Source organism: Rana temporaria, chromosome 4 (genome assembly GCF_905171775.1).
Source record: "Rana temporaria chromosome 4, aRanTem1.1, whole genome shotgun sequence".
NCBI classification, from domain to species: Eukaryota; Metazoa; Chordata; class Amphibia; order Anura; family Ranidae; genus Rana; species Rana temporaria.
The window spans coordinates 228,515,931-228,539,505 of record NC_053492.1 but is presented as its reverse complement, the minus strand read 5'-3'; the positions used below and the strand labels follow the sequence as shown (position 1 = coordinate 228,539,505).

General features: G+C 46.9%; 1 protein-coding gene across 4 annotated transcripts in view; it reads right to left on the bottom strand.

Moving 5' to 3' along the window:
- DDX43 (DEAD-box helicase 43) overlaps positions 1-23,575 on the bottom strand; it is a 263,226-nt gene that overhangs the window by 82,178 nt on the left and 157,473 nt on the right. For 2 of the 4 annotated variants that reach the window (XM_040349947.1, XM_040349950.1), the window contains 2 exons: positions 16,318-16,418; positions 15,258-15,344 (listed from right to left, as the gene is read on the bottom strand). In XM_040349947.1, the coding sequence (XP_040205881.1) occupies positions 15,258-15,344; positions 16,318-16,418 (188 nt within the window). The remainder of the gene's footprint in view (positions 1-15,257; positions 15,345-16,317; positions 16,419-23,575) is intronic. The other 2 variants (XM_040349949.1, XM_040349951.1) reach the window with 1 other exon arrangement.

The window sequence follows — 23,575 nt, the reverse complement described above, 5'->3', positions numbered from 1 at the left end:
TGTATAATCTGTAATCGGAAGCTGTGATCACTATCGTGTCACACACAGCCCATCCCCCCCTACAGTTAGAAGCACTCCCTAGGGCACACTTAACACCTTCAGCGCCACCTAGTGGTTAACCCCTTCACTGCCAGTGTCATTTTCACAGTAACAGTGCATTTTTATAGTACTGATCGCTGTCAAAATGACAATGGTCCCAAAAATGTGTCAAAAGTGTCCGATGTGTCTGCCATGTCGCAGTCATGATAAAAATCACAGATCACCGCCATTATTAGTAAAAAAAAAAATAATAATATAAAAAGCCATGATTCTATCCCCTATTTTGTAGACGCTATATCTTTTGGGCAAACCAATCAATATACGCTTATTGAGATTTTTTTTACCAAAAATATGTAGAAGAATATCGACCTAAACTGAGGGAATTTTTTTTTTATATATTTTTAGGGGATATTTATTATAGCAAAAAAAAAAATTCATTTTTTTCAAAATTGGCACTCTTTTTGTTTATAGTGCAAAAAATAAAAACCGCAGAGGTGATCAAATACCACCAAAAGAAAGCTCTATTTGTGGGAAAAAAAGGACGTCAATTTTGTTTGGGAACCACGTCGCACGACCGCACAATTGTCACTGCGACGCAGTGCCGAATCGCAAAAAGTGGCCTGGTCTTTGGCCAGCTAAAATGGTCCGGGGCTTAAGTGGTTACGAGTAAGGATTTGGGTTGTCTATCTCATGAGAGAGTTTGTCACAAATTTTTCTAGGCCAGTTAGACATATTTTGGGCAATCACTAAGGTTACAATCACTAAGGTTACACTTGCTGTATGGCAAGGAGGCTTAAAAAAAAAAAAAAAAAAAAAAATCCCAAAATGCCTATCCATTGAATATTTAAGGGAGGAGGTACCCTCAATAGAAATGGTAGATTCTGTATTTAGTGCAAGAATGGCCAGGTACACAGAGAGGATGGAACATTTTTGTTAAATTCTGTGTCCATGGGATGGAAGGCTTTGAAATTGTCAGGAGGGGGAATAACCCAGTTTAACCAGTCAGCCATTGTATAATGGCCAACTTGCCTGAATCAGAGTAGGAAAGGGCTTTCTACAGAAGTTTCTCGTATATGGGGGCCGTGTAACACTAGGCATATCTACAGCAAGAGCCTGTTTTTCAGACTCTGTTCATACGGTAAAAACTATTTTTTTTGCTAGAAAATTACTTAGAACCCCCATTCATTATAATTTTTTTACCTTAACACCCTAGAGAACAAAATGGCGGTCATTGCAATACTTTTTGTCACACTGTATATGCGCAGCGGTCTTACAAGCGCACTTTTTTTAAAAAAAAATCACTTTTTCTAATTAAAAAAATAAGACAGTAAAGTTAGCCCAATTTTTTTTATATTTTTACCCTTAAAAATCTCCATAGGCGACGCTTAAAAACTTCTACAGGTTGCATGTTTTGAGTTAGGAGGAGGTCTCAGGCTAGAATTATTGCCCTCGCTCCAACGATCGCGGCGATACCTCACGTGTGGTTTGAACACTGTTTTCAAATGCGGGCGCTACTCACGTATGCATTTGCTTCTGCGCGTGAGCTCGTCGGGACGGGGCACTTTAAAATATATATTTTTTTCTTAATTTAAATTTTTACACGGTTTTAAAAAAATAAATACAATTTGGGTCACTTTTATTCCTATTACAATGAATGTAAACATCCCTTGTAATAGAAAAAGGTATGACAAAAGACCTCAGATCTTATATTTAGACAAAAATGCAATAAAAAAAAAAAAACTTGTCATTTGATAAAACGTCAAAAAATAAATTAGCCCTTTAAGACATATGGGCGGAAGTGACGCTTTGACATTGCTTCCGCCCTGTTATGGTATATAGACAGGTGGGTGCCATCTTGGCCTCACTCGTATCCATACCCAGCATGAGAAAGGACCCAATCACCTCCGCCGCTGCTAAACAGCTCCGGTAAGCGGCTGAGGGCACGGGAGAGGGGCCCTCTCCCGCCACCGATAACAGTGATCTTGCAGCGAATCCGCTGCAGAGACCACCATTATTGTTTAAAGGACCGCCGCCTGAAGAGATGGATACCTCTCTTGTGGCAGCAGTTGCTGCCATTACCGAGATATCCCTCTTCAAAGTAAGAACGTATATAGTCGTGTGGCGGTCCTTAAGTGGTTAAATAGTCAAGGAGCGATATCTTGAAGCACCTCTGGCAGAAAGCCCCCTTTTCCTTGGTTTTGTGCCACAGTAAGTGTGATTTGGTGGGGCGAACTTTAATCAGGGGAAGATTAGGTAAGGTGCTGTTAGCCTCCTCCATTAGTGGATCTACCGGTAGAATTTGGAATAAGTCAGGCATTGTGGCTGTGAATTCAGCCTGATACGGTTGCATTTAGTGCAACTGTTAGGGAGCTGGAGTTTTGGGATTGGAGCAGTGTTAGACCTTGCTGTCCAAAGTCCGGCCCGCGTTCCGGTTTTGAACGGCCCGCCGGGTTATTTAGACATATACTGTATATTTTTTGTGGCCCCCGACGATCTCCCAGTGTCGGGGCCACAAAAGATGTATAAGCCTTGGTACGGGACAGGGAGGAGGCAGGATGAGCGCTGCTGGCGTACACATACACAGGAGTTATTCCCTTTTTACGGGCGGCCTGTGTAATAGGAAGTCCCACGCTGCCATTGGACGGATGTTCTGTCCATTAAAGGAGGCGGGACTTTCTATTAAAGAGGCCGCTGTGTAAACAGGAGATTCTCCTGCAATACATTTTTGGCGCTCGTGAGTGCATTCCTGGCAAATATGGTGCTGCATTCCTGGCAATGGTGGGTCTGCAGATGGGCACTGACCCATATTTTGCTTCACACTTCTTTAATAGGATTTTTGTACTCACCGTAAAATCCATTTCTCTGAGTTCATAGACGGACACAGCCTTCATTGACATTAGGGTTATGCTTCTTCCTACCAGGAGATTTAGGCAGAATTTAACAGCACTTAAAGTGTTAAAACCTTTCCTTCGTGCCGCTCCTCCCAGGGGGCGTGGCTCCCCAGGCATAACCCACACCCTGCTCTAGGAGCCTCAGTCCGTAACAAGCAGTACAAACCAAGGAGGGGTGGGTGCTGTGTCCGTCTATGAACTCAGAGAAATGGATTTTACGGTGAGGAGTACAAAAATCCTATTTTCTCTTCCGTTCATAGACGGACACAGCCTTCATTGACATTAGGGACGTCCCCAAGCAGTGTCAAAAAATCGAGGGGTGGGAAAGTAACACAGCAAACCAGGTTACACCCCAAACAATAACCGGAGTTGCTCAACGGAGAAACTCCAACCATAAACTGCCGCCCGTAACATCTGCAGCTGAGGAAGGCATCAAAAGATGCACCCACATCCACCTCGTAAGACTTTGAAACAGCGTGGATTGACGACCAGGATGCATCCCAACACCGCTGTAACACAGAGGCAAGATGCCGGAAAGCCCAAGAGGCCCCGATCGCCCTGGTCGAATGCGCCATAACCCGAAAGGGGGGCGCACGCCCCTTCAGGGCATAGGCCTGAAGCACAATCCGTCGGAACCACCTAGGAACGGTGGCCGACGAGACTGCCAGGCCCTCTTGTAGGGCCAGCCACCGACACGAACAGTGAGCCCGACTTCCGGAACGGAACTGTAACATATAAGTACACTCGTAAGGCCCGAACCACATCCAGAGGATGTAAAGTGGCCTCCTCCTTGCATTTCGGCCGAGGACATAAGGATGGAAGAACAATGTCCACCTCAATGTGAAAAGCCAAAACGACCTTAGGGAGAAAAAACTGCTGCGGCCGCAGCACCACCTGATCCATACGGATGACCAAGTAGGGAGCCTTGTAAGACAAGGCCGCCAGATCAGACACACGTCTGATCGAGGTAATTGCTACCAGAAATAAAATCACCCTTTGTGACACTAAACAAAAAAACCTCCCGAATGTCCTCAAAGGGAGCATCCCGAAGCACTGAAAGGACTAAATTCAAGTCCCATGGGGGTAATGGAGGGCGCACCGGAGGGGCCACCTGCCAGACCCCCTGACCCAACGTACGCACCCAGGAGTGCAACGCCAAGAGTCGCTGCAAGTAAAAACAGCCAAAGCAGAAATCTGGCTCCGAACCGTACTTAAGGCGAGAGCTGCAAAGACAGCAGAATCCTGTACACAACGCATGTACGAGAGTGCCAGTTCATCTCCCCACACACAGAGATGTAGGCCTTCCATGTATGAGGAAAAAACCTACGTGAGGTAGACCTCCGTGCACGCAGCACGGTAGAGACCACCGAGACCAATAGGCCTCGGTCCTTAAGCCCCTGGTTCTCAACAGCCGCGCCGCTAAGGCCGGTGGCTGTGAAACAGGGTGGAAGATCGGACCCTGTAACAGAAGATCAATTCTCGGGGGAAGACGCTAGGGGGCTTCTGCCACCAGATGCATTAGGTCCGCGTACCAGAAGCGACGCGGCCAATCTGGGGAGATCAGAACTGATAGAATCCCTACAGCTTCCACTCAGTGCAGCAGGCGAGGAAGAAGCTTCCGAGGAGGGAAGGTGTAAATTAGGCGCTAGTGACCCCAAGGAGCCACCAATGCGCCTGAAGCATCCGCCCATGGGTCCTTAAACCTGGCCACGACCCGTGGCACCTACCGATAGAGACGGAAGGTCCACGTCCAGAGTGCCCCACTTTTTGGCACAGACCCCGAAACACCTGCGGGTGGAGAGTCCACTCTCCTTGGCCCAATGCAGTGCGACTTAGGTAGTCGGCTAGCCAATTCCGTATTCCCGGAATGTACCCGGCCGATAGAGCCGAGCCGGAACGAACCCTTCGGCCCACCGAAGGATGTGCACCAGAACTCTGTGTGCCTCCCTGATGATCAACCTACGCCATGGCCGTGGCGTCACCGGACAGGATCCTGACCTGTCGGCCCTGTAGATCCAGGGACCACCTGGCAAGGCAAAGCTTGATTGCTCGGAGCTCCAGAACGTTGATCAGTAGGCAGGACTCCACCTGAGTCCAGTGCCCCTGGGCTGATTGGGTGCCCCAAGAGCCCCTCCCCAACCGGAGAGGCTGGCATCCGTCGTGACCACTGTCCAGTGGCCTGCAGAAAATGGCGTGGAATTGGACATACGGAACCGCCTCGAACGAGGCCACCAACGGACCCAGAACCTTCCTGCAGAATCGCAGAGATGACCGTTTCTGGGTTGGCAACTGCTGCACAGCAGACAGCAGAGTCTGAAGTTTTTCCGTTAGGAGAAAAACACTCCCGCCCCGGCGGAATTCAGTACTAGTCCCAGGTAACACGTGATAGACACGGCTCCACCAACGCAGAGCTCGAAGAAGCTCGAAGGAGAATGTCGGCCAGACAGCCCATGATAACAAACCCCCGCTGTCACAGCCGGGCCAGTATCGGGACGAGCACCTTGGCGAAAACCCGCCGGATGGGAAGGGCACCAATTAAAATGGTCCCCCCCGACCGCAAAGCACAGAAACTGATGCTTTGAGGATACGCAAACATGTAGGTACGTGTTCACGACATCCAAGGATGCCAAAAAAAAAATCCCCCTGATGGAGTGCCGCTACTACCAAGCGAATCGACACCACCTGAAAGTTTGCACCTTGACAAAACAAACAAGGGACTTGAGGCCCAGGATTGACCGGGCCCCATCCTCCGTGGGGACACAAACAGAATGGAGTAAAACCCCTGAGACCGTTCCAACGAGGGAACCGACACAATCACTCCCCTGACCAGAAGAACCTGGACAGCCCCTGACAGAGCCAACCGGAAGAGGCCAGAGGGAAAAAACCTGTTTGGCAGACAAGAGAGAAACTCAAACTTGTACCCCAAGGAAACCACTTCGCAACCCCAACGGTCGGAGAGGAGAGACCTCCACCGAGCCATGAACGTGCGAAGCCAGTCTCCCACCCGAGACACGGGCAGGAGCAGACCTACAGGCGGAAGCAGGTACGTCCACAGACTTGTTAGGCATGCGGTATCAGGTGCGCTGCTACCCCGCGGCGGGGGTTTAAGCACCATGTAGACCTACCCCCACCGCACAGGGCGGGCGAAAAAAAACACACGCTCGGAGGTAGTCAAGGAGGGTCCTTGCGCAGGGCAAGGTCCCAAGCCCTTCCCAGACTGTGGGAACAGCATGTGCTTACCACCCGTGGCATCCACAATGATGCCATCCAGGGAAGTTCCAAAAAGGACCGTTCACCCTTAAAGGCCATCACCAAGGCCTCCTTAGAGGACTAGTCCACAGACCAGCTCTTCAGCCACATAAGGCTGCGCAGAACCCTGCATAGACGGAAGCTCTGGAACGTATCCATGGCCGCCTCGCAGAGAAAATTCAGACCCTGAACTATCGTTCAGCCAGGTCCCAAGAGGACTCGGAAGCGTCCCCTTCTTCCAGCTCCTGCAGCAGGAGCTTTGCCCTTTCAGTCGGGGCCTGACCAGGGCCCCGGCCAGAGCCAGCCTCACCGCCCAACCCACCATCGTGAATAGGGAGCGGGCCACGGCCTCCACTCTATCAGCGGGATCCTGAAAAGCAGGAGCCCCTTCCACAGGCAACGTGGTGGTCCTGCACAGTCTGGACATAGGGGGTCCACTGGCGGAGGAGAGACCTACTTTTTTTTTTTTTTAAATCCCCCTCAAGGGGGTAACGGGTTGCAAATTTTTTTGACAAACTTTTTGCGGTGCATCCCATTCCTTGCATAACAGGGAACACAAGGAACACTTCAGCGGTGCGTGGCGGCCTGCGGATACTGACACGATGGTGTCTCCGCCACATCCTCAATTTTTAGAGTCTCACGCACCGCAGAAAAAACAAGAGCTCCAACAATTCTTGCTGACACTGCAGCAGACATCCTCATTATCCATGTGGGTCAAGCCCGCAGCCTCTGACATACCAGAACCAGATTCCATGTCAGAGACATCCCCAGAAGCAGGCTCAGGGAGGGGGCGCTTTTTTGCCCCCCATTCGGGCACTAGCTGTTTCAAACCTGGCAAGAAAAACCAGGATAGCCAACATAAACAGATGTGGCAGGGGAAGGGGCGCTAAGGGTTAACTCAGGCCTAGTGTAGAGGGAGACCTGGCTCAGGTTCCATAGCGCCAGCGCTGAGACACCCACCCTGCAAGGCAGGACAAAAAATCCCCACTGGTTACCTCCTTGCAGCTAATGGAGAGCATGGGGGCCTCTGGTACTCACCCCACCTGGTGCAGCGCAGTCCGAGAAGGACAAGGTGTGTAGAGAAGCCGTGCAGCGCTGTGTCTGTTTTCTCCTGAGACACACCTCACAGCACACTGCAAAGGCCCAGAAGTGAACACCACAGTCCCCTGCAGTGACACACACACACAGCCCCTGCAACACCCGGGCCCAGTGACATGAGCCCCAGAAAAAAAAACCCTCGCAGCCGTCACCCAAAAGGGAAGGAGGGAGAAGAATAAGGGAGAGAGGAAAGCAGGGAAAAAACCCTCAGTCGACCTCCCAAGGGAAACATTCCAGCCAGACCACTTACCTGAGTAAGAGGCCACTACTTACCCGTCCTGCGACTACCCGGCTGGAAGTATCCCAGACAGAACCAACGTCCGTGAACGGCATGGCTGTCAGCCAGACACACTGTGACAAAGCCATAAAAGACCGGTCATATGCGTGCCCTAGAACCGAAGTTCCCCGGCCGCCCCCTGGAGCAACGGGGCCTGTCGTGGACGTCCCAAAGCTAAGCCAAGGGCCGGCACACGCTCGAAGGCCGAACCTGGGGGGACTACAAGGGTCGAGGACCCAGCCTGTCACCCAGTCGGCTGTTGATAGAAGAATCACAGGATTCAAAAAATGCAGGAACAAAAATAATAAAAGCGAGAAAAATCGCAAGAAAAAAACTCCAGAGAGAGCCTGACTCTCCTGTCGTTAGGCAGAAAAAGACTGAGGCTCCTAGAGCAGGGTGTGGGTTAGGCCTGGGGGAGCCACACCCCCTGGGAGGAGCAGCACGAAGGAAAGGTTTTAACACTTTAAGTGCTGTTAAATTCTGCCTAAATCTCCTGGTAGGAAGAAGCATAACCCCAATGTCAATGAAGGCTGTGTCCGTCTATGAACGGAAGAGAAAATGTATTTATTTTTCCTGAAACTTCGCTCTTAAAATGAAAGCGCGTGTTATACGCCAATAAATACGGTATATCCAAATAATATGCCCAAGCTCATCTCTTCACCACACACAGCCACAAAGGCAAGAGAATTCTTGTTGGGCAGTGTATTAGTGCTCGGAGGAACACACTTAGACCAAATTTTAATGGTTCAAAGAATGTCAGGCAAAATGGTCGGCCCTCACGCATGTTCACTTCATCAAATCTGGCCCTCTTTGAAAAAAGTTTGGACACCCCTGCTGTAAAGTAACTTAAAAAATAAAATAAAAAATTAAGTTTCTTCTGGGTCTGTGGCAGACTAACCACCGTCTATCCCATGTTTTTTTTGTTTTGTTTTTGGGAGTCGGCAACAGTCGTTTTGGCAAACCAGCAGCTTGTACGTATGGCATCCCGAACTGCGCAGCTAAGGGTCTTATAAGAACTAGCTGCAAGGGAACACAGAAAAAATAGTCTTTAGAAAGCCAGAACACACACAAGTGCACAGAAATGCAGAAAGACCACTTTAGGTCTAATGCACTCTAAGCATTAAGCCCCAATGCATGAGGCTCCCACGTTAGCTGTGGCTGCAGAGCACAGGTATAATGGACGTATGCCTGGAATGCACACTGCTTGCATTTGGGGCATCCGTCCCTGCCTATATACTGCTCTAAACATACATACCGCTAGGTGCACTGCCCAACAGCAGCTGTCAGACAGAGTTTGAAAGGCTCCAGCCGTGGGGCTTGAAGGTGCACTTGTGTCCAGCAAAGCACAGTGTGCATAAGGCCTTACAAATAATGCCTTATGAAACACGTACATCTTTTTTCCCCATTTGTGGTGGTGAGTTTTTGATGGATTATGCATCCCTAATCTTTCCCTGGGAAGGTGCAGTTTCCAGCAAGTGCACCAAAAATGCAACAAGCAGGATTTAAAATAATGGCGCATTAAAAAGCTCTGAGGAGGACAGGTAACCTGTATTGTTATTTTAGAGCATAAATCGCTCTAAAACACTTGGTGCCAAATGTAATGTTTAACCACTTCAGCCCCGGAGGATTTGGCTGGCCATTGACCGGGCCGTTTTTAGCAATTCGGCACTGCGTCGCTTTAACTGACAATTGCATGGTCATGCGATGTGGCTCCCAAACGTTTGATTGGTTTGCGCAAAAGTTAGTGTCTACAAAATAGGGGATCGTTTTATGGCATTTTTGGTACTTTTTTTTTTTTTATCAGTAAATGGCAGCGATCTGCGTTTTTTATTGTGACTGCGACATTATGGCAGATACACCGGACACTTTTGACACTATTTTGGGACCACATTTATACAGCAATCAGTGCTATAAAAATGCACAGATTACTGTATAAATGTGACTGGCAGTGAAGGGGTTAACCACTAGGGGACGAGGAAGGGGTTAAGTGTGTCCTACTGGGCTACCAGTGACACGACATTGAGAATCTGCTCCCTGTGATCAGGAGCAGTGATCAATGTCCTGTCACTAGGCAGAACAGGTAAATGCCTTGTTTACACAGGCATCCCCCCTGTTCTGCCTCTCTGTGACCCGATCGTGGGACACCAGCGGACATAGTCCGCGGGCACAGTCACGGGGAGTGCGGCGGGCGAGCACGCCACGCAGATTCTTAAAGGGGACGTACAGGTATGACCATTTGCCTACCGCTGCCATTCTGCCAACTTATATCAGCGTGCAGTGGTCCATCTTAAAAACTCTTCTGCAATGCTATGACTGAGTAATTCGATAATGAATTTTGATTAGCTAAACATTTAGATCTGCACAATTATAGATATTTTGGATCTGGACCAATTTTTTTTTATAAAAAGGAAGATAGGATCAAAGAGTAGAATTCCTTTCCTAAAGCTTTAAATACAGTAATTGGTGCTGTGTTCCACAGCATTACGGGTCCCCTAAATAAATTGAGTTAGGCTGAATGCTTTTCCACCGATCAGGAGAGGTCTTGTATTTTTATCAATGAACACCAGACTTCCTCTGATGGCCGAGGTAAAAATTGTGCCGTTATCGTCCTGCTTCTCCACCTCGGTTAATCAGATTTGTACTTGCTTAAAAATAGAAAGCTTCTGCTGAATGACAGAAAAGCATTCAACCATACCAATTCCCATACTGCAGGGCTCAAAATTTCAAGTCCTGAGCTACTAGCCAGACCTCAAGGGTTACTCGCCACCAGTTGCCACACCCAACCCCTGCCACCGCCCCTAATCACGCCCTCATAAATTATATCATGAAATGACACTTAAATGTCCCTGTTCACATCTGAGCGTTTTGTCACCTGTAGTAAAACGCCTGAGGCTGCATTCACACCTGAGCATATAGTTTTTAGGCAGAAAGTCACGCTATTTTTTTTACACGATTTTGTACAGGTCAAAAGGTCACCAATGTACAAGAATAAAAAACGCCTGTAATCTGCCAAACAAGAAGCTCCTGTACTTTTTTGAGCAACAGGCGTTTTGCTTTAGGTGACAAAACGCTCAGATGTGAACAGGGGCCTTTGAAATTAATGGGATTTTTTTTAGAGCTATGGCTGAGAGCAGAAAGATGCCCAAAAAGGCCTGGGTGTGAACAGAGCCCAAGCTCAAAAAAGTACATGAACTTCTTTATAGGCAGATTACAGGCGTTTTTCTGCTTTTTACATTGGTGACCTATTGACCTGTACACAAATCTGGGCAAATAACGCAGCAAAAATTGTGGTAAAAACACGTGACGTTCTGTCTGAAAAAAAATACGCTCAGGTGTGAGTGCAGCTTTAACCATTTGGGTAAGCAGCAGTTTACATGTGTTTATTAAGCCCGGGTTCACACTAATGTGATGCGGGAACCAGTGCGATTCCAGCGCCGGTTGCCGCATCGTATCTCTTCTGTGGGCAGTTTACATTGCACTCTGCGAACTGCTGCGGGTGTCAATACATTATTAACGACACCCCCAGTTTAGTTCACAGATTGCAGTGTGAACTATTAACTTTCACAGGAATCAGATTGCATGTGATCTGATTCTACCGGTAGTGCGGGAAAAACAAGTCCCTGAGATTTTTTGATGTATCCAACTATAACTGTATGGCTGAACTTGCATCTCACAGACATCGCATGCAACGTCTCTAATTGCACTGGTGTGAATCTGGGCTGAAGCAGAGAAGAAAAGCACAGTTCTCTCCTAGCAAGGATACAGAGGGTTAATTTACTAAAGAGACTTTATTTCAGATAACAGAGATAGGATAGGAGAAACAAAGTGGGAAAGCTGGAGCACAGATAAGTCATAGCATGAGGTTTGCAAGGAGACACAATGAGTATAGTAATTTATATCTGACCTGGCTGGAGGGAGGGATAAGAGTAGAGAATGTACCTGGGTCAGCTGCTGAAGCCACAATCCGAGGGCTCCATCTTCCATGTGCACTCACTGCACTGGGGTCACAAGTTCACATGACAGGAAGAGAAACTGACCAGCTCTCTCACTGGTCTCCTGTCCTGTGCAGAGAGAAGGGGGAGGGAGGGGGGAACTGTCACCACACGCTGTGAGAGAGAGAGAGCTCTCTCAGAACGCTGCAGTCAGCAACTCCTCTTCTACACATCACGCTGGGAGAACATCTCCAGATCAACCCCACCCGCCGATGGTGCTCGCCCCCCCCCCTTCTCTCCCAGCCAGCACAGCTCCTCGCCAGACCTAATTTTTCACTAGCAAAATGCTAGTAGGCGAGTGGAAAATTTGAGGGCTGCCATACTGCATCGCTTACTGTTATGCAGCTAATGCTACCATAGTATATTACAGGACATAGCTCTGTAATTGAATTGTTCTCGTCTGGGCAGCTTGGCATAGTAAACCTGGAATTTTACTTTAAAGCTAAACTCCAGGCAGATGTACACCGATCAGCCATAACATTATGACCACTGACAGGTAAAGTGAATAACATTGATTATCTTGTTATGATGGCACCTAAAAGTGAGTGGGAAATATTAGCCACCAAGTGAACACGTCACTGATGTTGATGTATTGAAAGCATAACATTTGGGCAAGCGTAAAGATTTGAGTGACTTGACAAGGGACAAATTTAACCACTTGACCACTGGGCACTTAAACCCCCTTAATAACCAGACCAATTTTCAGCTTTCAGTGCTCTCAGTTTGAATGACAATAACTCAGTCATACAACACTGTAACCAAATGAAATTTTTGTCCTTTTTTCCCCACAAATAGAGCTTTCTTTTGGTGGTATTTGATCACCTCTGCGGTTTTTATTTTTTTCGCTAAAAAGAAAAAAGAACGAAAATTTTGGAAAAAAATGAATTTTTCTTCATTTCTATTATAAAATTTTGCAAAAAAGTAATTTTTCTTCAAAAATGTAACCTAAAATGTATACTGCTACATATCTTTGGTAACAAAACAAAAACAAATTGGATATTATTTAGTCTGGGTGAAAGTTATAAGGTCTACAAGCTATGGTACCAATTACTGAAAATTGATCAATTTGATCACATCTGAAGTACTGACGGCCTCTCTCGTTTCTTGAGACCCCAACATGCCAGAAAAGTACAAATACCCCCCAAATGACCCCTTTTTGGAAATAAGACATTCCAAGGTATTTAGAAAGAGGCATTGTGAGTTTTTTGAAGTTGTCATTTTTTCCCACAACTATTTGCAAAATCAAGATTTTTTTCATTTCTATTTTTTTTCCACAAAATTTTCATATTAGCAGGTTATTTCTCACACACAGCATATGCATACCACAAATTACACCCCAAAACACATTCTGCTATTCCTCCCGAGTATGGCGATACCACATGTGTGAGACTTTTACACAGCGTGGCCACATACAGAGGCCCAACATGCAGGGAGCACCATCAGGCGTTCTGGAACACCCAGACCAATTCTGACATTCCTCTCCTACATGGAAAAATCATCATTTATTTGCTAGAATTTTACATAGCACCCCAAAACATTATATATGCTTTTTTAGCAAAGACCCTAGAGAATACAATGGCGGTCGTTGCAACTTTTTATCGCACACAGTATTTTCACAGCAATTTTTCGAACACGTTTTTTTTTTGGAAATAAAACAGTTTTGTGCTTTTAAAAGAAAAAAAACATTAAAGTTTGCCCAATGTTTTTGCATAATATTAAACGTGAAGTTACGCCGAGTCAATAGATACCCAACATGTCACCCTTCAAAATTGCACACACTCGTGAAATGGCGCCAAACTTTGCTACTTAAAAATCCCCATAGGCGCAGCATTAAATATTTTTACTGGTTACATCTTTTTAGTTGGAGAAGAGCTCTAGGGCCAAAAGTATTGCTCTCGCTCTAACGTTCGCAGCGATACCTCACGTGTGGTTTGAACACCGTTTCCATATGTGGGCGGGACTTACGTGCGCGGTCGCTTCTGTATACGAGCACGCGGGAACAGGGGGCGCTTTAAAAAAAAAAAAATGTCATTGTTCATTTCACTTTATTTTAGTTTGACACATTTTTTCCCAAAAATAAACGTTTTGATCACTTTTATTCCAATTACAAGGAATGTAAACATCCCTTGTAATAGGAATATAGCATGACAGGTCCTCTTTACAGTGAGATGTGGGGTCAATAAGACCCCACATCTCACCTCTAGGCTTGAATGCCTGAAAAAAAAAAAAACGATCCTCGTTTCGATCGTAGCGGTGAGTCGGGTGAAGGGAGGTGGGACATCCCCTTTTGCCTCCCGTAAGAACAAACAAGAGGTGGAACAGCCGACATGATTGTTCTTATGGTGTAGGGAATCGCCGGCTGAAAAAAATGATATCTGAATGATGCCTGTAGCTGCAGGTTTGTTTACATGTGATCGCTCCGTCATTGGACGGAGCGATCACGTGGTAAACGGCCGCTATCAGCGGCAATTTACCGCGATTCGTGATCGGCCGGGTCCTCTGGACCCAGCGGTCACGGACATTCCCGTGTGCGCGCCCTTCTGGGAGGACGTCAATGTACGCCCTCCCAGAGTTAAGCAACCGCCCTGTAGACGTATATTGTCTATGGGGCGGTTACTAAGTAGTTTATTAGCTAGACGACTGGGTTATAGCAACTGTAAAACTGCAGCTCTTTTATAGGATGTTCCTGGTCTGCAGTGATCAGAAACTACCAAAAGTGGCCCAAGGAACTTAGGGCCAGATTCACGTAGAAGTGTGGCGGCGTAACGTATCGTACATATGTTACACCGCCGCAAGTTTACATCGCAAGTGCCTGATTCACAAAGCACTTGCAATGAAAACCTACGCTGGTGGCCTCCGGCGTAAGCCCGCGTAATTTAAAGGGGTGTGTTCGCCATTTAAATTAGGCGCGCTCCCGCGCCGGACCTACTGCGCATGCTCCATTTCGAAATTCCCGCAGTGCTTTGCGCGAAGTGACGTCATTTTTTCGAACGGCGACGTGCGTAGCGTACTTTCGTATTCCCGGACGTCTTACGCAAACGACGTTGATTTTTAAATTTCGATGCGGGAACGACGGCTATACTTTATACAGCACATACGTGTGCTGTGTAAAGTTAGGGCACCCAAAACAACGACTAAATTTGCGACGTGAAACTAGACTAGCAGCGACGTAGCGAACGCGAAAAACCGTCGTGGATCGTCGCAACTCCTAATTTGCATACCCGACGCTGGTTTACGACGCAAACTCCCCCCAGCGGCGGCCGCGGTACTGCATCCTAAGATCCGACAGTGTAAAACAATTACACCTGTCGGATCTTAGGGCTATCTATGCGTAACTGATTCTATGAATCATTCGCATAGATACTCAGAGATACGACGGAGTATCTGAGATACTCCGTCGTATCTCCTTTGTGAATCTGGGCCTTAATCTCAGCGAACAGGTCATGGGCAGCCAAGTCTCATTGATGCACATGGGGCTGGACCGTGTAGTCCAATTCAATAGAAGAGCTACGGCAGCTCAAATTGCTGAAAAAGCAAATGCTGGTTTCAGTAGAAAACGGTCAAAACATCAAGGTGCATCACAGTTTGTGGTGTATGGGGCTGTGTAACCGCAAACCGCTCAGGATGCCAATGCTGACCAATATTCACAGCCAACATCACTTACAATGGGCACTTGAACATCAGAACTGGACCACAGAGCAACGAACTTACCTGGGAAAGGGATGGCACCATGATGCACTATGGGAGGAGGCAGTGAGATGCTTTGAGCCATGCTCTGCTGGGTCCTGGAGTGCTCGACTGAACGTGTAAGAGCGGTTTTGGAAGCAAAAGTGGGTGATACTCAATATTAGGTGGGTGGTCAATGTTATGGCCAATCTGTGTATAATACACAATTAATGAAGTGCTGTGATCACAAATAAAACGCAAGCAGTGCAGGTACCTGAATTTGACCTGGTATCAGCCTACTACAGTCCTTACACAGCAGAGCATAAACTGGCAGAGGGAAAAGCAGCACTAGTGTAATATTAGCTCATCAGTCTACTGCTTTTCCTTTCACTGCCCCTCGCAGGCTCGGGGAGGGACAATACCTGTATTGCCTAACTGCAGCATGCAGAAATCTGATCCCCCCCCCCCTTCCCTGACACACACCCCTAGTCACCTGCTCTCCATGTACTCACTAGCACTTGTATGCCTCTACTGAGGAAACTAGAAACGTTTAGTTAGGACCACAGGAATGCAGAGAGCCTTGTAGACGGCCTGTGGCTTATCCATATATTTGCAAATGTGTGCAACCAATCCTCTGCTTTTACATACTAAGTTAGACAGCTGAATTCGGCTTGCAATTTGGTTGGTAAGCTTGAGCCTGGTTATTACGCTATACAACTTTATTTATTTACTTATACATACGGTTTGCATCAACACGCATCTCATTTAAAGTCCCAACCCTTTCTTTCTTCCCTGACAGACAAGGCTGTGCTTTTGGGGCAGAGCTGTGTAAATCTCTGACCTGAGCAGACTGAAACCTCTTTTGGCAAGTAACAACTCCCACATTTACCAGCATGACAAGCATCACAAGTGTTTGTGAATGCCAAACTGTTTCTGCTCTTCTCAGTACCAATGTGATCAACAAATCCTGACAAAGCCAACTCTTTGTGATTACCAATCTCTATAGTACAAGCTAGTCTAAAGAATTAATATATAGTACTACATGCATAAACCCCATGGCACACATCCAATGATGCAAAACCGTAATGGTTATTGAAACATTTACCTTGTCATTACAGTTTGTCTGTCGGGTCGAATGTCAATCAGTATCTTCATGATCTGGGGTTCAAACCCCATATCTAGCATCCTGTCAGCTTCATCCAAAACCTGTTGATATAGACATAGTTACCATTCTTGTATTAGACACATCAAGGAACCACAATTAAATTGTGAAATCTTTAAACAAAAACTAGGCTAGGAACCAAAATTAGGTCATAAAACAAGGAAGCCATCTACCCAACAGCTCAAACCATAACCACTTAAGCCCCAGACCATTTGGCAGCCTAAAGACCAGAGGACTTTTTACAATTTGGTACTGCGCTGCTTTAACTAGTAATTGCGCGGTCATGAAATGTACCCAAACAACATGTTTTACAATAAGTTGTCACTAAATAATATATTGCTCACACATGTCATGTTATATGTGGAAATAACACCACAAAATACATTTTGCTGCTTCTCCTGAGTACGGGGATATCACATGTGTGGAAATTTTTGGGAGTCTAGCTACGTACGGGGCCCCGAAAATCAATCACCGCCTTCAGGATTTCTAAGGGCGTACATTTTTTATTTCACGCCTCACTGCCTATCACAGTTTTGAAGGCCATAAAATGCCAAGATAGCACAACCCCCCCCCCCCCAAATGACCCCATTTTGGAAAGAAGACACCCCAAGCTATCTGCTGAGAGGCATGGTTGAGTATTTTGCAGCTCTCATTTGTTTTTGAAAATGAAGAAAATAATCTATTTTTTATTTTTAAAACTTTGTGACAAAAAGCAAGATCTGCAAAATACTCAACCATACCTCTCAGCAAATAGCTTGGGGTGCCTTCTTTCCAAAATTGGGCCATTAAGGGGGGGGGGGGGGGGGTTGTGCCATCTGGGCATTCCTTGGCCTCCAAAACTGATAGGGAGTGAGGAGTGAAATCAAAAATTTACACCCTTCGAAAGCCTGAAGGCGGTGCTTGGTTTCCAACACTTTTTGTTTAAGAAAATTACTTTGAACCCCCAAACATTATATATTTTTTAAAAGCAAAGGCCCTACAGATTAAAATGGTGGGTGTTGCATGTTACCACTTTCGATTTACAGAGGTAAAATTACTGCCCTCGATCTGACCTTTGCGGTGATACCTTACATGCATGGTGCAATTGCTGTTTACATAGGACGCCAGACCGACGCTTGCGTTCGCCTTTGCGCGAAAGCAGGGGGGGGACATTATTATTTATTTTTAAACTGTTTTATAATTTTTATTGATATCTCAGGGAATGTAAATATCCCCCATGATAGCAATAGGTAGTGAAAGGTACTTATTTTTTTGAAAAAATTGGGGTCTATTAGACCCTAGATCTCTCCTCTGCCCTCAAAGCATCTGACCACACCAAGATCTGTGTTTTAAGTTTTTTTCACAATGGCGCCGTTTATATCCGGCAAAATCTAAGTCATTAAATGCTTGTAGCTTCTGGTTCCTTAGGCCATAGAGATGGTTGGAGCCGTTCTGGTCTCTGATCAGCTCCATGGTCAGCTGGCGGAACCACCTGCTGCATTCTCAGGTTTCCTATTGGGACAGGAGAGCCAAAGAAAACCATGGAAGTCGGGGGGGGGGGGGAACATTCCCTCCCACTGCTTGTAAAAGAAGTCTAGAGGCTAATTGGCCACTAGGATTGCTTTTACATGAAAGCTGACCGCTGGCTGAAAAAAAAAAATGATACCAAGATGATACCTAAACCCGCAGGCATCATTCTGGTATTACCACTCAAAGTCCAGCAACATACCCAGTACGTTGCTGGGAGAGAGAGAGAGAGAGAGAGAGAGACACAGAGACAGAGACAGAGAGAGAGAGGCAAGCTGGATAACTGAGGCGCGCAAACACCCCATCACCGATCAGCAGCCATGGTCAAAGTGGCCACTTTACAGAGGGGGAAGACAGGAACAGGCAGGATCATCCAGGTATTGTACAACATAGAAAGACAAACTGACACGGCAAAAGCACTGGGCTAGATTTTGTGCCTTAAAAAGGAACAGGTTATTTTTATTGGGTTAAAACCACAGAGTTTTTCTGAGGAAAAGGCATCCAACCTCCAAAAACACTAGCTAAAAAATTAGATAGGACAACGGAGTGGGGTTATACAGAGGGTGGCTTAACCTTTTTTTTGTGTAAGAGTGGTTTTAGTGTAAGAATTTCTACTTTCCCATGTCACTCAATACACTATAAATAAATAGGATTTGTTGTACTCTCTGTAAAATCCTTCTCTGTGCCAACTGTTGGATAAAGCAAAAATCTTGATCTTTGACCACTGTGTTTATAGCAGTGCCTTCAGGAGTAAAACACAAAAAGGACAGCTTAGAGGAGGCTCCCCGTCATAGCCAAATATCCAACCTGTTAAGCCCCGTACACGCAATCGGGCTTTTGCCCGGCCAAACTCACATCGTAATTCAGACGGAATTCCATCGGCGTAAAAGAGAACATGTTCTCCATGTAAACTCCGATGGAATTCCTTGGAAAAAATCAGATGGGGCATACACACGGTCCGAATTTCCGATCGGGTGTACGGAGCTTTAGATGCAACTCAGCTAGTTATAAAGCAGAACAATTAGAAACAACCAGTCACAAGACAACACAACCAGAGGGATTGGTGTGGTGTGCAGTGGTCTTCAACTACTTCAGCTCTGGAAGGTTTACCCCCCCTTCATAAGCAGACCATTTTTTGCGATACAGCACTGCATCACTTTAACTGACAATTGCACGGTTGTGCGACGCTGTACCCAAATAAAATGATATCCTTTTTTCCCCACAAATAGAGCTTTCTTTTGGTGGTATTTGATCACATCTGAGGTTTTTATTTTTTGCACTATAAACAATATTTTTTACTTTCTGCTATAAAACACATCCAATAAAAAATAAAAAAGGTAAGAAAATCGAAAAAAATCAAATTTAGGCCAATATGTATTCTGCTACATATTTTTGATCAAAAAAAAAAAATCCAATAAGCATATATTGATTGGTTTGTGCAAAAGTTATAGCGTCAAAAACCAAGGCATATTTTTAATAATTTTTGTTTTTAATAATTTTTTTTACTAGTAATGGTGACAATCAGCGTCTTATAGCAAATCTGCAACATTGGGGCAGACAAATCTCACACTTAAGCCCCGTACACACGGTCGGACTTTTGCCCAACCAACTTCAAAATCCGGCACTTTTCGTATTTGTCCGACCGTGTGTACGTTCCATCGGACCAACTTTTTTGGCTTCAATCGGACAAAAAGTTGGGTCTGTGAACGGACCAACTTTCTGTTCCGAAAAGTCCGATTGTGCAAAGTGCGACCGTGTGTACAGCAAACCATCGGACTTTTGGACAAAGTACAAATGCGCATGCTCAGAACCAATGTCAAAATCAACCAACAATAGCAGAAGTTAACCAAAGGGTGGCGGTAAAGAGCAAGTAAAACCACGTGATGTTGGGAAAGTGTTAGAAAAGTTTGCAGAAAAGTCCGAGCGTGTGTATGCTATGGGTGTGATCGGACAAATCAATTAAGACAAAAATCCAAGGGAAATTTTGTTGGATGTCCTACCGTGTGTATGAGCCTTAAGTGACACTTTTGGGGACCAGTGCTACAAAAAAAAAAATATATATATGCACGGTCACTGTACTAATTATACTGGCAGGGAAGGGGGTTAACATCAGGGGCCATCAAAGGGTTAAGTGTGTCCCCTAGGGAATGCTTTATCTTTGGGAAGACAGATCTGTTTTCCTGCTTAGCAGAAACCCAGAATCTGTCTTTCCCTGTCACAGAACGGCAATCTGCCTTGTTTAAGAGAGTTGGTCCCCAGTGGCGCGTGTGTGCACCGCAAACCCGGAACAGCGAAGTTTCGTACCTGCAAGTGATTTTGCGCATTAGAGCTGCCTCCCAGCATTACATGTTCATGGGATGGCCGGCAAGTGGTTAATTAATGCAGAGAAAAAAACTAAACTGCCTAAGGCAGGAAACTGCAAGACTCAAAGTTAGCGAACAGGAAAAGGAGCTCCCACCCAATATGATAGGACCACTGGAAAAGGAATATAGAAGGGTGGAGTACCACAGGATAGATGGCCCTAGAGACCCAAAAGTCCCCAATAAGTAACTTGGAAAAGCCAGTCGAACAGATGCAGAGAATGTGACGAAAAGCACAGCGCAACAACAACCTTCAGTAAAAAAAAAAAAAGATATATAGCCGATACACAGGAGTGGGAGAAGTCTGGGGGAAAAAAAAGGCCTTTAAGTAGAAGACTAAAACCAAGGTAGGGAGGGACAAGGTGCATGGCCTCCATCCACACCACTACATACCCAAACAAGACCAGCAGGGGTACAACAGAACGGCACCAGTCCATAAAACATGATGACCATTGACCAATGTTGAAGCAACATTGAAAGAAGAAATGTCAAGACCTTCTAACACTCCAGAACCACTGGAACTAAAACAGAGGAAGCCATCTAAGAGGCCCCTTGCGCAATGTCCTAAGTTATAAAGGACACTGGTCTTTGAATAAAAGCACAACTGTTAGGCAAAACCCCTCGTCCGTACACAGAGTCAGATGCTGTAGTGTCCCTTATTGCAAAAAAGGTTGGGCTTTTGTTCTTGGAGTTACTTGTGTCCAATCACAGCGCAAGCTAGTCAGCTGGTCCGGCGGACCCGATGCCCACCGGAACCCCGCCGATCCTTCTCTGGAGAGGCAGAACAGCACGCTGCCTATGTAAACAAGGCAGACTGCCATTCTGTGAGAGGGGAAGATGGATTAATTTATTGTCAATAGCCTAGTCCGTATGCAGACTGATTTCCGTTGTGTTGTTAAAGCAGAGTTCCACTCAATTTTTTGTTTGTCAAAAGTCAGCAGCTACAAAAACTGTAGCTGCTGACTTTTACTAAACACACACTCAACTGTCCCACAATCCAACGGTGCATTTACCCAAGCCGCAGCTTCACAGCTGGGTGCCCACTTTGTATGTGGAAGAAAACAGCCAAGGCTGAAATTTGCCCCTTAATAGAGCTTAAGGAAAGTTTCTGATCCACTCCACGCCAACAAAAAAAGAAGGATCCGAGAACAGGAATATGCTCTTGGGCGCCAATCCATCTCTTCACACGGAGATGTAGGCCTTACAAGCACGATGGTAGATCTTCTGTGAAGAGGACTTCCTGGCCTTCAGCATGGCGGTGATTACTGAATTCGACAGACCACAGTCCCTTAGTACCTGGCTTTCAAGAGCCATGCCGTTAAAGCCAGCAACTGTAAAGCAGGATAAAGTATGGGACCTTGCGACAGAAGGTCTTCCCGCATTGGAAGACGCCAGGGAGCGTCCGCCAGGAGCACAAGGTCGGCGTACCAGGGACGCCGGGGGCAGGCTGGGGCGATTAGGATCACCGGAATCCCCTTGGCCTCCACTCTGCGGAGCAGACGAGGAAGCAACTTCAGTGGAGGAAAGGCATAAATTGGCCGCTACTGACCCCATGGAGCCACCAACGTCTGACGTGTCTGCCCAGGGATCTCTGGACCTGGCCACAAACCACGACACCTTGCGATTTAAGTCGAGAAGCCAGGAGATCCACATCTGGCGTGCCCCATCTCTGGCAAAGAAGTTGAAACACCTCCGGGTGTAGCGACCATTCCCCTTGGTCCAGCATCTGGCGACTTAGATAGTCCTCCTGCCAGTCTTCTACGCCCGGAATGTAAACAGCAGTTAGAGCCGGCACGCTTCTTTCGGCCCACCATAGGATAGGAGCGACCCCTGACGGTGCAGCCGAGCTACTTTTTCCTCCTTGATGTTTGACATACGCCACCGCAGTGGCGTTGTCTGACTGGGTCCTGACTGGACGCCCTCTTAGCCTCTGTGGCCACGTGGAGAGGCACAGCCTGATCGCCTAAAGTTCGAGGACATTGATCGGTAGAAGGGATTTTTCCGGAGTCCAGCAATCCTTGGCCGACTGAACCCCCCCAGACTCCCCACCAACCAGTCAGGCTGGCATCCGCCGTAATCACAGACCAGTGGAAAGGAAGGAACGACTTCCCAGACGGAAGGGCCGGGGATCTCAGTCACCAACTCAGAGGCCCTGACTAGGTGACTCACCCAAATCTGATGTTCCAGAGACAATGGCGATTCATTCCCTTTGGACAGAATCGCCTTCTGCAAGACTCGAGTGTGGAATTGGGCATACGGTACTGCCTCAAAAGGATGCTACCATGAGGCCCAGGACTCCTACGCAGAAACGGAGAGATGACCAATTGCGGGATGTGGACAACCTCGCGGTGGTCTGGAGCATCTGCAACTTCTCCAGAGGAAGAAAAACTCTCACCTCCGAGGAATCCCGAATAAACCCCAGGTATTCCAGGCGTTGAGTCGGTACGAACACTTCTGAAGGTTCAGCACCCAACCAAATTCTCAGAGAGACTGACTGATTATAGACAGGTCGTCCTCTAATTCTGAGCTTGAAACCGCTCTCAGAAGAAGATCGTCCAAGTAGTCCACGATAGCAATGCCTCGGAGTCTCAGCAAAGCCAGAATCGGGGCGAGCACCTTGGTGAAAACTCTTGGTGTCGGCGCTAGACCAAAAGGGAGAGCCACAAATTGATAGTTGTATTCCCCGACCGCAGGAACCTCTGATGTCTGACACAGATGGGGACATGAAAGTATGCGTCCTTCATGTCCAAGGACGACAGAAAGTCCCCTGGATGGAGCGCAGCGACCACCGAGCGAACCCATTCCATCCTGAATTCCCGAACCCTCATAAGGCATTGAGGTCTAGGTTTGGACGAACGCCATCCTCCTTTGGGACCATGAACAGATTAGAGTGGAATGCCTGAAACCTTTCCAGCAGCGGTACAGGTATCATTACCCTGCACCTCAGTAAGTCCTGCACTGGTACCATTAGGGCCTTCCGACGAGCCGGAAGAAGAGGAAGATTTGAGGGAAAGAATCGGTTTGGTGGACAAGAAAGAAACTCGATCTTGTACTCCGAGGTGACCACTTCGCAAACCCACTGGTCGGAAGGCAGGGAGGTCCACCGAGCTGCAAACTCCCCCCCCCCCCCCCTCCACCCAAGAATTCATGCGGTAGCAGACTTGCACACCCAGGGACCCCCAGCTGGACCATTGTCGGCTTGGGAGGGTCTGCCAGAGGGCCCTGACTGACAAAAATACCGCTTTTCTGCGGAAAAGGAGGGCCCCCAGCTTACGGCACGGCTCCTTACTTTTAGTGGACTGAGGGAGAAGTATGCTTTTACCTCCAGTGACAAC